This window comes from Taurulus bubalis (assembly GCF_910589615.1).
Source record: "Taurulus bubalis genome assembly, chromosome: 14".
NCBI classification, from domain to species: Eukaryota; Metazoa; Chordata; class Actinopteri; order Perciformes; family Cottidae; genus Taurulus; species Taurulus bubalis.
Genome location: NC_136602.1, coordinates 13266289 through 13284834, shown reverse-complemented (window position 1 = coordinate 13284834; position 18546 = coordinate 13266289). Strand labels below are relative to the sequence as shown.

At 41.0% G+C, this 18546-nt stretch overlaps 1 protein-coding gene across 1 annotated transcript; it reads left to right on the top strand.

Moving 5' to 3' along the window:
- Positions 1-2338: 2338 nt before the first annotated feature.
- On the top strand, positions 2339-4629 carry nkx3.3 (NK3 homeobox 3; the record flags this gene model as incomplete). The annotated part of the gene is made up of 2 exons (XM_079229522.1): positions 2339-2600; positions 3243-4629. The coding sequence occupies 2 exons, from the start codon at positions 2339-2341 to the stop codon at positions 3770-3772; spliced, it is 792 nt and encodes a 263-aa protein (XP_079085648.1). The 3' UTR covers positions 3773-4629.
- Between the last annotated feature and the right edge of the window lie 13917 nt (positions 4630-18546).

The following is an 18546-nucleotide window of genomic DNA, read 5'->3' as shown; positions in this document are numbered from 1 at the left end:
TCCGGTCAGGATTCACAGATGGACATTAACCAGACAGCCAACATCCCGGGACCCACAGAGAGAATACACTCACAGGACTTCGGATGATAAATATTGTTGATAAAAAATATCCTTGAGGGCATGACACAGAAATAAGTCCAAAATGTATATTTATATTAAAATATGACTACTCTTTTTTTTTATCACAAAATAATAATAATAATAATGTGTTAATGATATAGCACCGGTATACGTTTATAACTGTTATACCATAATACAAATTACGCACCTTTTCACTCACTTACACTCGAGGGCACACACACGCTGTCAATTGGAGATGGACTTAAGCAAACACCTTCACCTCCTAGACATGGTCCAATACGCAGACACTATTAATGGAGATGAATGGTAACGTAAACAGAGTGTTTGTCTCCTCTGATAGCCTCACCGGCCACTTCCCCTGGCTACTGCACTGCCGGTAGGACATACCTGGTGTCAGCTCTAAGTGCTGCACAGTCACTCGTGTAAATAGAGCTGGCGACAGGACGGCGATGCCTGAGGACGCGGCCTGGCCATGGCTGCTCTGATCGCTATCTCCTGCTTCCAAAGATAGCAACAGCTCGGATCATCGCCGCGCTAGGCGTGGAGTTTCCCCAAAACAAAGTCTCCAATGGCAACCACTCGAGGAGCTCACAAAGGAAGCAGGGCCCAAATATAAAGAAGGAAAAGTGCTGGAGACGGTGAGGAAAAGGATCTCCTCTGCTATTATTACATTAATAAAAAAAATACAACTTGAAGGGTCTGGTACTATTACAAAAAACGTGGATGCTCGTGTTGTACAGATTGTAAAAACCTCAAAGACAAACCTTATAGTTTCACAAAATACATACAAGTGGCTTGAATGTGGAAGCCAGTGTGTGGTATATATATATATATATATATATATATATAATATATATATATATATATATATATATATATATATATATATATATATATATATATATATTTTTATATATATATATATATATATATATATATATATATATATATATATATATATATATATATATATATATATATACATATATATATATATTTATATACATATGAAGATGAACGAACCAGAAGTTTCCCATCCGGACATGTTGTGGAACTCTACAGACAATTTGCGCTCCGCGCCAAACAGAATGATGTCTCTGTTTAGTCAGAGGAAGAAAACAAAACAACACAGAGGAGGCAGATCACTGCATCTGTCATCGCGTCTCCTCGATGAAGACTAGGCCTGCTGATTGTGTAACGCGTGCGCGCACGGGTGCGTGGGAGAGAGAGAGAGAGAGAGAGAGAGAGAGAGAGAGAGAGAGAGAGAGAGAGAGAGAGAGCGGGGGGGGGGGGGGGGTTATGCATAGTTTCCTTCTTCTCTTTTTACGAGCCTCTCCACGTTGTAAATATGCGCATTATGACCACATGGCGGCGCTAGTCTCCTGTTTGAGCGACAAGGCTGGATGTCCTCTCTTCTTAATGGTCAATCAGATATTATGTGAGCTTTCTGTCCTATGTTTTGTTAACACCCGTTATTATAAACATCATGGTCTCTAAAAGAGAAAACTGGTAAATTAAAAACGTCACAGCTGTTTGATTAAAACTATAAGAAAATGTGTACATGTTTAATTCGAATGGTCTTGTCAGAGAACAGCATAATTGAGTGGAAGCTCAAATTAAAGTTGTACAATACTTTATATTAGGTAGGCTATTGTATTGTGGCAGCTCATGCGAACGCCTTTGCTGAGCTACCTTTTACGCACGCTTAGCGAACTTTACGCACAAGCTTTTCTTAAAACAGTTTACGTATAAATGTTGGTTTTGCACCAACAGTCGTTAAAAGAGATCCACTTTGTACAAATAGTTGATACAATTTGCCCTGGGTGTCTTAATTCATGTCCAATATGCAAGGTAAATGAAATGACCAACAGTGTCCCTTAATGTTCATAAAACGCAAAAAGCTCATACAAATCACACATCACCAAAGTGAAATATCGTTTGTTAAATCCGTGTCCATCGTCCTTCAATAGAGCGCCGAGGGCAGCATGGATCTGGGCGGTGCGCAGAAGGAGGGACCAGGCAGAGGAATCAGCCTCTCGCGGGTTAACTAGCGCTGCTGTTGTAGAAGACTTGACAGCTCCTGGTGTGGCTGTTCAGCAGACCGGACTTAGATCACCACAATCAAATTAGAGCAACTAAAGCGAGCTGAGAAAAGATCTAATCAGTAAGGACTTTTGCTTTCGTGTAGCTGATCTCTTGATGCCTCCAAATAACTCGCATGCGAGCGTGAGGAAATACCCGTTCGCTTATTTTAATCATGACATTAAGTTTTTCGTCCTTCTCCATCAAAGACATCCTCACAGGACGTGATGCCAGAGAGAAGCTCAGTAGCAGGTTGACAGAAGAGTGCAACATCTGCACCGGGCACACTGCGAGGGTCCCCGATCTGTCCCATCCAGACGCGGATGACACCCGCATGCACCCGGAGAGACTTCCTGCTGGTCTCAGTCTGTCTGTTGGAAACCTCCGATCTGATGCCGACATCGACGAGGCCGCAGGGAAGGAGACTGAGCTCAGAGGTGAGCAGTTTTACTCCAGTCAACAGTAAGGAATTGTAAATACAATACAATTGTAAATACAAATACAATTTCGTTTGTTTCCATATATTAGACTGACACAGTCAGGAAATTCTGGAAGAAAATAATATCCTGCTTTGGAAACAGGATGGATTTGTCTCACCTCAGTGGCATGTTCGTCTCATCTTTTTAGATTACATTTGGGTTTGGTACATTGTGTGGATGGGATATTTTCAGCAGTATTCAGTCATTTTATTTATTCATCTTTCTCAATAAAACAAGTATTTGAATAGATGTAAAGGTCTCTGACGGGACACGGCTGAAAGCATATGGCACCAAAATATTGTATCTGAGGATTTTGTTCGTAAAATGTTTTTCATCAAAAAGCCATTTTTATTCGATTCTATTTTATTCCATTTGTATTCAATTGCATCGCCTGATTTTATGATGGCGTGAAATAAATAAAAGAGAGAGAGCGCGAGAGAGAGAGAGAGAGAGAGAGAGAGAGAGAGAGAGAGAGAGAGAGAGAGAGAGAGAGAGATTGGCCAACATCAATGAAGTGACCTCTCAGCAATACGGCGTTACGCTTTGGACCACTTTGAAGGGGGGAAAACAACACTGATGTCCTCTCCTTTGTCTCTACAGGCGCTGCAGACCAGCAGCCACACACGGTGGAGCGGGATATCGGACAGAGACAGGAGGCAGAGGCAGAGGAGGAGGAGGGATGCGGTGAGGCGGTCAGCTGTTCATTCGACGAGCAGCGGTGCAGGCCCGGGACGAAGAAGCGCTCCAGGGCGGCCTTCTCTCACGCGCAGGTCTACGAGCTGGAGCGCCGGTTCAACGTGCAGCGGTATCTCTCAGGTCCCGAACGGGCTGATCTGGCGGAAGCTCTGAAACTCACAGAGACCCAGGTGAAAATATGGTTCCAGAACCGGAGATATAAAACCAAACGGCGACAGATGGCGGCCGAGCTGGTGCCATATGGCTCGCCAAAGACAGTTGCAGTGAAGGTGCTGGTGAGGGACAATCTCAAGCAGTACCAGCAGGCCGATGGACTACACATCCCAGTGACTGTGCCGCTGTACCACCAGTACCACCAGTGCCACCCGTACCTGCACTACTACTGCCAGCCCTGGAGCATGAGCAGCATGTCCTGTGGAGGGATGCTCACATGACTTGGACAAGTGTCTCTCCAAACTCAAGGTGTTGGCTTTTTGTACACTCGATCTGGTCATGGTGGCTGAGATTGTTCACGTTTTTGTTTTGGATGTGTGTTTTATATTAGAGTTATTTTGTGTCTTATAGAAGCAGAACCCAGTTTGACATTTTGCGCAGCGGTTTAGGGTTCAGAAAACGCAAATGCCTCTCACAATGAGTTACATTTAGTCATATGCTGTCAGTCTTTAATCAAGAAAATGAAATGATAATATGAAAACGTAAGCGTTATTAGGGCAGTGACGTATAGCGTTGGCATATAAAGCATAACCAATCTGTCAATTGATCCGATTTTTACTGTGTGAAGAAAAGTTCTACATTTACAACCAAGATGTGAGTGTGGTTATTATTGAATGATGGAATTAATCATTGAATGAATTATGGAATGATTTACACAAAAAACAAAAATCCTGATCTTGTTATTATCGTTTGTGCTTAATATTTGATCTTTTTCTAAGACATAATGGCGAAGAGACAGTAGAGGGGTACTACTACTGTACGACAATACAGTTCTGTCTCTGTTTCAGAGATTTATTTTTCCCATCACAACTAAATATTTTACGAAAAGCGTGTCCTCCTTCTGCATAAAGAGTAAGTTATCACACATTTTGCCTCTAATCTGCTTATTTATAATAACAAAAAATACAATTCCATACATATATTACATTACATACATTTCATTTGCATTACACTATCTTAAATTGTGTATGCTTTGTTTTTTGTTGTTGTATGTTAATGGTGGAATTCGTCATATACCACACCTGTTAAAGATAAGGAGGGTGTTACTTTTTTTGTCAAAAATTAACAATGCTTGTGAAAGTGTTTCTATTTAAAAACTGAAATTTAAGATTCAATCTCAGTCATTTTCATACAACCCCTCAGTATCTCAATACTGAGAAAAAAAATAAAAAAAAATAAAAAAAATAAAGTAAAATAGCTTGAAAGTGATATTTAGTGAAATCAGAATGATATCTCACAATTCAGCACACTTTATAAAGTTGTATTCTTTAGAATTAGAACATGTATACAAATACTTAAATAACTCCAGTGGATCTGAAAAGGTGTAGCTGCAGTTCAAATATAAAGTATTTACAAAATATGTGTAAATATATATCAAATAAGGTGACACTAGTCCACAGCAATATGACCAGCCCATATGATTAACTATTTGTGTTGCTTTCTCCCTCCTTAATAGCGAACAGACGGAGCAGAAAGGAATCCTGAATTTAGACAAACCCAATGAGAGAAAGAAGCTTATCTCAGCGTGTGAGAAGCATGACCGAGACTCTGACATTTTAAGTAGGCATTTATTATATTTATGGGACATCTTTATTGATCGTGAAACTCAACATAACACCTGCAGGAAGACATTCTTCACATAAGGCTAATGGGCCTTTAGGAACCTTTTGGTGTGTGAGCATGAAATATAACTGTAAAAAGTTCCATGCAAAGAAATGCAGGCAGCAGCTAATTTAGTTCACAGATTTTAGTATTACAATGACACACTATACCAAAGAAATGTAGTAGTTGATTATACTGTTAAAAGAAGATGTGGTGTGTGTGTGTGTGTGTGTGTGTGTGTGTGTGTGTGTGTGTGTGTGTGTGTGTGTGTGTGTGTGTGTGTGTGTGTGTGTGTGTGTGTGTGCGCGCCTATATGCCACCTTTCTACTGTGTTCTGCATAAGTCAGAGAGGGTTGATAGACCGTGGGGACATTGCATCATCCAGCCTGGCTGCACAAGACAGCGCACATTGAGCATGCCTTACTGAAAAGATTGTATCCCAAAGATATGTACATGATGGCCATACTTGAGGAAAATAAAAACTACGGCTTTGGCCTTTAACTGCTGGTTCTTTTGTGTGGCATTATAGCTGCTGATATACTACAAATACATAGATTAAATAAGTGTTCTACTGGACAGAAAGAAACAAAATATATTTATGTTCACAGATATCAGTTTGACCCTGTAAGGTACATTGTGTGCTCATGTACAGCATGTTTTCCAGTATTTGCCTGGTATCAGCAAGGTATCATGTTTAAGCCAAGCAAATATTATCATAACAATATTATTGCAACATAAAGAGAATAGGCACTTCAGCTTTCATTTTCCCACGCCAAGCTGCTTTGGCGGAGAGGATCACCTTGTGCCATCCGCTGGGCTGGCACCAGACCAAACCCATTTATCTCTTATATCAAAACACCACTTCAAGCTATCCTAAGTGGTTGATACAATAGGTTTCTGGAAGGGAGGAGTACTGTCCATAACACTCATATTGACTGTGCAACTGGAAATCACCAGGGCTACATTTAGTCTAATTATTTTCATTGACACAGTTCCAGAAGTTCAAGACTGATGCAACAGCAACGGTCATGGTATGGCATCGTGGCTCCAAGGTATTTATGTGCTCTGATTAGTCCCATTGTGCTGGTGAATAGTGGCTTCAGTCATTTCTGTCTACCGTGACCAGATACGTTTTCTTTCCTTTTCCCGCACTCAGTGATGTCACACTGATGTACATTTCCATTGAGAAGAGGTAAGGCACTGAAAAAAAGTGAGTAACACCCATATTTTGATGCACCTCGTCCATGATCTCCACTAAATGACAATTCTGATTGATTTCAAATCAGATTAATGTGTTTTGACCTTTATTCTTATCCGTTATAATACAATTATAATCACCAAGTTAATTACGGAAATCTGGGAGAATGATTACAGATTAGAAATCAAGGCAAAAACATTCTTTGAAGGTCAATCTAAATGTGAGCAAACTCAAAATATATGTACAGTATGTTGTATTCATTCTTTGGCAGTTGATCAAAGTTGAACCAGTATGTACGTTGTTTGCCTCTGTTTTTGTTTTCAAACATGTGGTTAACCTTGAGATTTGTTTAAAAACTATTTAGTCCTGTTTCCATTCAACTGTCAAGCTAATTTCAAGAAAACTCTGGAAATGTCACAACAATTCCCTGTGAATTAAGTGTGTTTCCATCCACTGGTTTGGAGTGAATAAATACATTTGCACAAAGCATATAGTTTTGTCAGAAGTTGGCTTTAATCTGCCCAAGTAAACTGCAGGTACACAGTACGACAGGACGCACCAGTTTGGTTGGTTTTGGGGCCAAAACTACTTTGTAGGTTTAAATGAAAAGATCATGGTTTGGGTTACGTTAATCACATCATTTTTCGTGTTGTGATGTGATGTGGGCGTTGTGTAGCCTGCAAGACTGCAGATAGACTTTCCATCCACCGGTAGTCTAACAGATCTAACCCGCATGTACAACTGAATAATTGAGAGGTTTGTTTCAATTGGTCAGTTTAAATTGTTCTCTCATGTCAGCTAATATTAGCCATGTTTCATGCTCTCCAAAGACAATATAAATATACATCCGGCAAGACGGCAACAATGAAAACAGCTGATCAGCCATGAGTTAAATGTACGACACACAACTTATTCTCAAGCAAGCGTAAAAACTCTTTCCATTTCCACACAGCTTTTCTAACTCCACTTCAATCTGCGGAAATAAATATGGTTATGCAAATACGTCTATTGTCTGACTTTGTCTGCCTGTCTGACTGTCTACTTGTGTTTCTTTGCCCTGCAGATGTCTTTGCTACATTCCCAGATCTCATCAATTGTGTGCTGCTCCAGGCAGTCGTCCAATGATCCTTCAAACATTGCTGCATGTATAAATATGTAATGCTCAAGTATGTAAACACTTTGAGTCGTGCTTTATCAGTGCCTCCCCATGAATAGGCTCCGCGAAGAGAGAGACAGAGAGATTGAAAGGAGCCTGAAGAACATGTTCATCTGCCTCTTCAAACGATCAGCGCCAGATTCCACAGCTCAACAAAGCATACTGGGGCAGATGTAAATAGGACGCATTAATGCCAGTAGAAACAGGTAACTTCCTGTTGTCTTTTTGTACAGACATCTCAGCTGGGAGGAATGCGTTGAGGGTGGGGCCGAGTTAAAGTGAGCAACACAGGAATGACAGTCCTCACCTAATCCACGCTCGGCTTGCTTTCAAGATCCACATCTATTGATGGCAAATTCTCACAGGGCTCATGAGCAGCAATTACACATGCACTTCCGATGCGCCTATTGTAACAGGAATTATTTTCTCAAGGGCCTTGTTGATTCAGAAGATATCATCTTGACATAACTGCTGCTGGCACAGAGACTGCAATGGGCAATATGAACAGATTTAGAGCTCACACAAAAGGGTTCCCTCTTATGATTCAGTTGTTGACGGTACTATCAGAAACAGTGACGACAAGCTAAATATTTAAACGATGGAGCAGTAGTGTGTGTTTTTGCCGCGTGTCTTAATGCGTTGGCCCTCGGCAGACGCAGGGCCAGGACTCAGGAAGGAGAGGGGTCACTGTTAATACCTCTGTTTAAAGACAGATCTGCTTCCCTTTGACCTGGCCTCACACACACACACACACACACACACACACACACACACACACACACACACACACACGCACACACACACACACACAGAAAATAATCCCACCCAGAGGACTCTTCAGGCTTGTTCCAGAAACTATTAGCAGATAGCATCAGTGTATGGAGGAATGTAAACATTTACAGTAAAGCTAAAAAGACATCAACTCCCCCTGGGGAAGACACATCCATCACACCGACCACATCAGCACTCACAAGCCCCCCTGGTTGCAAAAGGAAATTAGCTATTCATGTGCACAATTTGAACCGATTTTGACGATCAGCACACATTCATTTGGTAACTTCACCGTGAGATGCTGCAGTCTCCAAAGTTACTGCACATTTCATTAATATTTATGAAAACTGGTTTACATCTTTTGACAAATCTTGTTTGACATTTGAGGCTGAGCAGTTTAGAACCCAGCAGTTGTTGTGGCCAACTGGTCATAGTATTGTGCCCCTGAAATAAATGCAGTGATCCCAGATCTGTGTTTGTCAGGAGCAGCAGCAGCAGGAGCAGCAGCAGCAGCAGGGGTCATGGGGGATTAGAAAGAATAGAAAGATGAGCCCACCCAGAACTTTTCATTTGAAGGAAGTAGCACAGGTCTAGTCCACCCGTGTGTGTGTGTGTGTGTGTGTGTGTGTGTGTGTGTGTGTGTGTGTGTGTGTATGTGTGTGTCCATTTGGAACAGACATAGGATATTCAGGGCTGAGAGTTTGAGTGGAGGCAGATTAAGGAAGAGCACAAAGGTAAAGCTCACAAGAGAAAGTACGACCATAAGCACATCATACAAGTACATCATACATCCGCCTTGCCAAATATTTCATTATATGTGTATATGCAGAGTTTATATTTTTTGCACTGTTATAAATAGAAACAGACGATGAACATTGAATTTGAACTATGAAGATTATAAAATACATGTAGTGCAGGAAACACATCTGGAAACTTAAAAGGTTGTATGAAGTCTGTATGTGCATCTGTAGAAACAGTGTGTCTTAAGTTGAGGGTGAGTATGCGCTGAGCTCCTCTGTCCATAGATGGATAGAGGAGCTGCTTCATTTCCTTCCTCCGACTCCTCTTCGCTCTCATGTCTCCCACACACATGCTCAGACAGACACACACTCCTCCAGAGCCGGCCGCAGGAATCCAAATGTTTTAATTAGTGGTGATAAGCAGAGACAAGGAGAGCATTGAGCAGCTCTGACACACAGAGAGACGACTCCTATCAGTGGGTTGATAAAGAAACTCCTCAGGCCCACTTACGGCCTCTCAAGCTTCCCTCGGCCCTCTCCTCTCCAAGCTCTCTCTCCACACCTCCGACGAGGGGGACTCTCATCCCTGCTGTGTGAATCAGAGTATTCATGTCTTTAAAGAGGTCAGCTTGTTGTCTTATCATCACAACCCCAATTAAAACAAACTTTCACTCATCGAAGGCATCGCAGTTTAAATTTAAAACTTGCTGTTTTGGTTTCCCGCCTTCATCTGCGCAGTTGTACTCATCTGTGCCATGTGTTTAGTCTTTCAAGCCCCATTCTGTTCTGCTCTCTAGACCACATCATTAACCGATTAGAAAAGAGGAATATATTTCACAAGGGGTTAGATGCAGAGCAAAAAACATGTCCTAACCTTGAACCAAGGCTCTATCTCTGGAGGTCTGATACACATGGAAGGATACAATGTATCAGATCCTCCCTGAAGCTGTTAGCCAGAGAAAATTTTTTTGGACATGTGTGTTGATAAAAAATGTACAATCTTCACCTGGACTCTCAGCAACTTTGCACAGCAAAAATACAATGGATTAAAATCAATTATCAACATTAATACTTCTTTTTTTTTAAGATTGGCTGCGGTATATAGATCACTGCTGCAAACCCCCGTCACTCAACATATTTCAGATAAGTGTGTCATGTGTGAATTGGTGCGAATGCTTTTTATTGAATAAACAAATGGCTCACGGTTTTCACCAGACCAGTTTGTGCTGACTGGAGCTCGAAGGCATAGCCGTTAAGCTTATTTGGCAGGAAGGGAAGACAGACTTCTTTTCAAGATCAAGTTCAAAGAGCAGGAGGTCTGTTTCTCCCTCAGTGTCCCTGACTGCACCTGTGTTGCTTCGACACACACACACACACACACACACACACACACACACACACACACACACACACACACACACACACACACACACACACACACACACACACACACACACACACACACACACACGGCTTCCACCTCACTTACAGACAACTTAAGTTTTAGTCTCAGGCCGTGAGTGTAAACTGCGAGTGTGTTTTTGCACTTGCACACGTGCTGGATGTATAGCGAGGCTGTGTGTTTGTGTGTGTGTTAAGTTTCCATTGCAGCTCTCTGAAGTGCATGAAAGAAGATTTTTGTGACCTCGCTTACCTTTTCAAAGAAATTGTCACAACATTTGAGACTGAGGGAAAGGCAGTGGAGAGAAAGTGCTGGACACCTGCAGTCATCTGTAACAATGTTGATCACTGCCAAAGCTTCACTCCCAAAAGCCCAAGGGATGATGTGTGTGCGTGTTTGTGCGCACATGTGCCTTTTGCTTTTTGCTTTGATCATGAAAGCAGTGTGACAGTAGATTGGTGATCCCTCCTTAGGCAACAAAGGCAGTTGAAATATTCCCACTTTACACACACTGTCCAAATTGTGCATGCAGCTTTTCTAACCCTTCCACTAACTGCTTCCAATGATTCTATGTTTTTTTTTTTTCATCATCACACTTTTCTCATATGAAAAGTCTCCCTGCCTATAGGAGCATTGTTCCCCCTCTCTCCCCTTCTCCATATACTGGCCCATTAGCAATGGCATTTCACTATAAACACTTGGATTCATCGAGGAGCTTTCCATTCATTGCAAGTCTTGCATGCTATTCTTTTATTGCACGAGAAGTGAGAAGGATCCTGTTTCAATCTCACTCACGCCGTAGACTCACACAACATCTCCATGATGTCTTGCTGCATCACATATAAATGCTCATAATCAAAACAGCCGTTTTCTCTTCTGTTGCAGCTTTCTCACAAAGGAATTGCTGTGTGCTTGAGTGTGTGTGTGTGTGTGTGTGTGTGTGTGTGTGTGTGTGTGTGTGTGTGTGTGTGTGTGTGTGTGTGTGTGTGTGTGTGTGTGTTAGCAATCATCTTGTATCCTTGGTGGTGGTGGGAAGAATTTCTCCTCCCCAACTTGTTCTCTTAAGTGATGACAGGAGCCGTATCTCCCCCTCATCCTAATTCTCCACATCACGGCACGATGGGAAACATTCAAGCCACAACTGGCACAGTGGGTTGATAATCTTTCTGCTATGTTGGCAGATTGTCCGTCATCCAGATTTTACATTTTGCTATGCTTCATAATTCAGTCTGACGCTGCCATCCTTGGAGTCCTGTCAATGTGAACGAGGAATAAACAGATCATAATCATAGCCAGTAGCCATTTTTTACTTATATTTTATAACAGTATGGCCATTTGTCCTTTTTAGGAGAATTTAAAAAGTGGGCATGAGTAGACAGTAAGGGCGAGACAACTACCCCATGCAGGACACAGTTGCACAAGATCAGTATAAAATCAATGCAGAAATCAGTTAACTGCACTCATTGTAGATTCCACTGACACAGCTAACACTAGCTCTCTCACATATGACCTATTAAGCATGAAGAGTTAAAGAGATAAGGACAATGCAATCAACATTTCTGACCCGACAATTCAAACTTAAAATAATGTCTATTAATGATGTGAACTGGGAATAAACACCATGCTGGCAACGTCAGACTAAATGACTATATAGCCTTGGTTAGGTTATACCCACATATTTCAGATGTATGCCATGTAAGCGTAAATTAAACAAAGTAAAACCTACATTTACAAAGGACTGGCAGTTATGTTTAATATATCACTTGCACCTGTAACATTATTTATAGCTCTTTGAAGCCCTACAGACATGTTATATAGCTAACAATTTGCACATAACTAAAGTATACTAGCTTGGACATTTCCTAAGTTTTAGTGGTGCAAACCCATATAGTATATCCAGTTTGAACCAAGCTAGTGGTCACAAAGAACTTACACAAATGCAGATTCACAAATAGATGCAGCAACCAAAACTAGATCCTCAAGGGCCCAAAAACTCCCAAGACATGCATCTATTTTGTGGTAATATGAGTTAGATCAGTAACATTTGAACTTTTATCTTGAGCCGGTCTTTGTTGAGTGTGAAAATTCAGTTTTAGTACTTAAATATTCCAATTGGTATGATGTTTCCAGAGTAGGGTTCAGCAATATGTTCAAATTGTTCAACCGGCAGCCAGCTAAAGCCCTTACCTTTTCACAGGGGAACTTTGCTTGGATTCTGAAGAGTTGTATCGTCTATTCACCGACAAATAAAGTGTACGTACACACTGCACAGCTACATTCACAGCTATAACGTTGCTGCAGACTTTATCCTCATCATCCAACACTCACTCTCTCTCTCAACCGAACACTCACTAACGTTACATCATGCTTGCAATGTACTGATGGAAACCTTGACAGAGTTTACCAAGCACCACCACACAGCTGACATGTTTTGCACATATACTGAAGCTGGCAATACATTATAAATACAACCTGTTTGTGCATCCGTTAACACTGCAGCTGGGCAGCTTGTTAACAGTTCCAACCACAGCATGTCTAATGCAAGGCACTCATCTTGTTGGTTACTCGTTAATGATCAGTTAACGAGGGTCAGCTGCTGTACTGGTTAATGATCAGTTAACGAGGGTCAGCTGCCGCCAGAAAAAACATTTGCATCCCTAATGTACACATTTGTGTTTAATCACTTAAAATACCAAACTAAAGGGGTGTCAGAGGCCCACTTTTTTATTACCACGAGGCCCTACTAGCAAGTTAAACCGTCCCTGAGTGATTTCTCAGAAATACAATTCAGATCAGATGGCATGAATCCAATTAGCACTTTGGTCTTGGCCAATAAGGGAAAAGAAACATGGTGAAAATCAGAGATAATATCTCAATTATCTTGTCTGCAGTCAAATTAACACCAGCAACAACAGTTTTGTATGTATTATGAACTTTTGTACTATGTAGCAAAATGCTTGTGCGCTCTCCTCTCACTGGAGCCTTTCTGCTTTACCTTAGTTTCAGATCCCTCCTCTTGTCTTGGCTTCACTCTCTTTCCTCCTCTCAAACCTGCTGTATGTGCCCAGAGTGGGAGAGACTGCAGCAGCCAAAGGGATTACAACAACAGCTCCTTTATCCAGCAGCACCCAAAAGGAGCGTGAGATCACAACCTGTATGTGTCTGTGTGTGTGTATCTCAGTGAGTAAGACGAAGAGCCTGTAATCACACCTCATCCATTAGCTGCTGGCAAGGATGGAATAAAGTGGACATTATGGCATAATCCTGAATCACTCTGTAATTCATGCTGAGTGGTCCAGTCATGATTTGGCTTAATGTATGGAGAGAGATCTGACAAGAGACGCCACAAAAGAGACATAAATATGGAAAGCGAAGGCAAGCGACTGAGGGAGAGTTGTTGTCGAGGACCAGAGTCCTTCAGGCGTTCACATTCCTAAGTACCCTTGGAGTGTGTATGTTTGTGACCATGTGTGTGTGAAAATACACCCTTCCACAGGTGCTTGCTGTAAGGGGCTTTGACCGGAGGCTTGAGTTTCCAAAACATGGGCTTACACCAATACACAAGGGAGCGTATGCATGTGTTTCTGCCAGCCCTTCATCAACTTGTAAGAGTCTTTTTTTTTCTTACCAGAAAAGATGTATGCTGTGTGTGTGTGTGTGTGTGTGTGTGTGTGTGTGTGTGTGTGTGTGTGTGTGTGTGTGTGTGTGTGTGTGTGTGTGTGTTACTGTCCAAATAAAGTCGGACAAGATGGCCTTGAAAATGCAATAATATTCAGTTGAGAAGAGAAAGGGTTCCAGGTTTGCTTAGAGGGCAGCAGCCACAGAGCAACTCAATCCTGCATGTGTGTATAATACACACACACTGGGTAAACACTTAGGAGTAATTATGAGTTAAAGTGTGCCACTATAACAGCAATACTTATCTAATTAAAATCATTTATTGTTGTGTCAGGTGTAAAGCTTGTTACCCACCATTGTAATCGCAGACAATGTTATCATAATGGCGGACATCTGTGAGGACTGAAGTAGTGTCAATGACTCTTCAAACACGTATTTACTGTGTACAGTAGCTCTTCACAGGCAAATATCTCTCTTAAATGATTTCACTGAGAGATGAGAGAACAAGGAGAAGGAAGTAGTGACACAAATAAGTGACCTCACTTTAACTGATCAACAGTTACTTGTGAAACAAAATAAAACAGCCTGGAAAAATACATCCCATATAACTAATCTGGCCAAGTTACCTATCAACACCAACTTCAAGAATATATTCACAAGAAGAAAAAGTTGTTTTTACTTTTACTAAATATATTTCTTTGTTTTAATTAGCTTTCTTCAAGGTGCATACCAGCTATACAGCGGTGTGATTGAAGTGGTATCTGGAAAGAACTGAGCATGTTTGTGTACTTTAATGATGTGTAGATTCACTACAAGCCTTGCGATTAAAAACAAAAGTAAAACAAAATACCAGAGATATTTTGACCTGTACCAGCATGCTAAAGCACAGGTTTTACTTTTGACTTTAATTGATGGTTTAATTCCAATGAAGCATCTCAGTTAACTCAGGGCTCTAAAATTGGCACACAAACACATGAGAGCAGCTATTAATCATGTTAATAATTACATCCTGCTATGGCATAACTAATGGCAGCAGAAAAACAAACACATGTGTTGGCATCCGCAGAAACTAAGGCTTCACCTGTTTCATCTGCCAAAGAGGAAGCGCTTTTGTCTGGATGACAGAAAGGAGGGACGGCCATACAAAGCCACACAACCGACTGTTAGAGTGGTGCCTTAACACTATAATTTTATGCACAGTAGAAATGTTAAAGGAACAGTGTTTAACAGATTGTCCTGAGAACGGCTACTCCACCTGACTTTACAACACCCAATGCAACAAATGTAGCACAACATTGATTCACTCTGGTCGGAAGACTCAATGAACACCTGAAACAGAAAACCTCACAAACTGCTCACATCATCGATTTGGAAAAGGTCAAATCCATCGATTACAAGTTAGTACCACACTTACAGGCAAGTAATGGCACCTGAGCTAGCTCCATCCGTTGATGAAAACAATATGACGTGGTTGAAAACTCCAGAAAAAGCTAGTAAGTGGAACTTTCAAACCCCCAAGTAAAGACTGACATTTTACTGAATGTTGTTGAATCAACACATTTGTAAGAGACCGATTTTTGAACGGCAATGACACACACACACACACACACACACACACACACACACACACACACACACACACACAAACACACATACTGCAAATAATCCCACCCAGAGGAAAATGTGGATAGGTTATATAGGTATGCTGTTCCATGATCATCCTGATATCCAAAATATGCAAAAGTGACAGCATAAAAAAAAGCAAAATAAACTTGAATATTTCTTTAATGTATAAATATTAGGCTCGCACCAGATCATGAGCACAGACTCGCCCCGATAGGCTCTAACATGCACTTGGCAGGCCTAACTCTGATTCGCTCTCAGCTGAGATGAACAAACCTAAACAACAAAGCCAAAGGAAAACCAACCTAAACCTGTCTTGTCAAAGAGGTTCCTCTAACAGTTAGAGTTTAACTGCTCTAATTTCAACACATAGAGACAAACAATACAACAATCTTAAGACTCAAATGCACCTTTAATGACCGCATAATATTCATTATTAATGACCACGATGTTTATTCTCGTTCAACGGCCACGGCGAGCGTATGAGTAGGTTACCATGCTGGCTTGCTGAGAGGCTGCCATCATCACAGGGCGCAGGCCGCGTGGCTTGGAGTTTTGTTTCAGCGGCTCAGTGAACACAGAGAACTCGACAGTTCCTTCTCCTGCTGTTTTAGCTAGCTTCATTAGGATAGTTAGCCAAATCCTGGCTTGTTCCGTGTAGCCTCCTTCATCCTCCTCTATCCTGTGGATATTTGGTTCAACACGTTTATTATATAACTTGGTAGCTGCTGTTTATTTTATTTTACCGCAAAGTCGGAATACTTAAGAACCTGGATTCCTCCAAACACGTGTCAAAGGCCACACTGATCCTCCAGACTTTTAATTGGCTAGAATCGGCTAGATACATCTTCAGAAAACCAATCATTATCACAATCATTAAAAATATACAAACGTAGAAAGTAGTGTAAAGTAACGAAGTACATTTCCTTAGGTACTGCAGGCTACACTTACTTGTAGGCCGACTGTAGCCTAACGTTTCTTTAGTATTTACATTTTAAGCGTCTTTATACTTCTTCTCCACTACATTTATTTGATAAGGTTAATACTTTGCATCTTCATATAATTAATACAACATATAAATAAACAAATACATTATAATGTAATATTGTTCCATCTTTTCCATCTGCAGAATTAAAGTGAATATCAGTAATCCAGTTGGCCTATTATAATTCAATAATTAAATGGGCCATTCTGCTTATTTACTACTTTTACTTTTGGTAAACTTAAGCTGGGCTATATTCTGAAGCTAAGCTTGTTGTACTTCGACTTAGGTATGACTTTGAATGCAGAACTTTTACTTTTAGTTTCACACTGTGGTATCATGGTATCAACTACAAGATCAGAGTACTTATTGCACCACTAACAAATCCCTATGTGATTAGGTCTGTGGTCAATCTGGCAAGGCCTCTGCAACAGGCTTGACACACAGATACACACACACACATACAGACACATACACACCCAGACGCTCTTACACAAACAGAGTGAGACAGAAAGGGGCAAATGACCAGACTCAATAGTTTACTCCTCTCAGACCGCTGAGATTTAGACCAGAGAGGCACAGCCCCATTCCCACACAGACAGACAGAAAAATAAAAAGCAGATGAAAGACATGTGACATCCAGTTTCTAATTGTTGTAGCTCTGAACCAGTATCACGGTATCTACACACATGCTATTTCAACCAGTACCTATACTCATGTAAAGCCTTTCAAGCCGCCTCTCGTGAGTTTCATTATGGAGACACACTGGGCAAGCTTTGGCAGCATCAGTAGAGGAAAGAGAGACACAAATACACCATTCTAACATGACAGGACACACATACTGTATATGCATAGATAGTAGGAGAGAGAGCGACTGACACGGTTCTTTAACACTCCCTGTTTGAACAGGTGTCTTCCTGACACGCATGGGTGTGAGTGTGTGTGTGAGGCTGAGGTGGTGGAGCTGTAAAAGGAACTTTGTAAAAGCAGTAAACTTTCTGCTCTGAAACTGTTGCGTCAACAGATTATAACGGAATAATGTTCTTGTTTGTGTAGTCCTATAGGGCAGTTAATCCTTTTTAGGGATTTGAAAACACATTTTCCATACATAAAACAATCATCAGTTAATTGGTTCACAACTTCTGCCTGCAGTTGCCCAACTCTGTTATCTGCAAAGGACTTTTATTTCCAGACATCACATGAGTACAGCTATGTACAGTAATTTAGTACAAAGATGAAAACATTAATGCAAGGATGATACTTTCCAATAGGATTGACTCAAATTATGTTATGGATATGCATATTTGTGTCTGCATGCATTTGCCCATCCATCAACCTTTCTTTCATTATGGGTCATGAATTTATAGCTATGACAGCCTTACGGTTTTTGTAAGGGAAATGTATAACTCACACACAATTTGTATTGCTATTCCAAACACCTGTTATTTAATCTCACAGATCACTTAAAGTCTAAAAGCTCCTCTTTCAACTGACCTAGCCTTCTAGCTCCAGATGTCATGACAGAATAGGAGGATAGATCTTGGTTTGAATTTCCTATCTTTTTAGACACTAGTTAAGTTTTTCAAAATCCAATCTATCTTTCAGTCCTTTTCTTACTTATCAAAGGATATCAAAGTTAAATGTATCATGCATCATTTGCTGAAAGCCAAAGCTTCACTCTTCTGTCTGTTTGTATGCAGGCTATGTATCCACAAGTTCACGTTGTGTTTTCAGTCCTCAGGGTCAAAGTTGAAATCTGCACCTGTGTTCGAGACTAAACAACTGTACCTGCCTCAAACGAAAAAGAAATACCTGAACACACTGACAAACTCGCCATGTGTTTCTGACAGTACAGATGTGGCTTATAGGACATCCACTCCCGTTGGTTTCCATTCACCAGGAA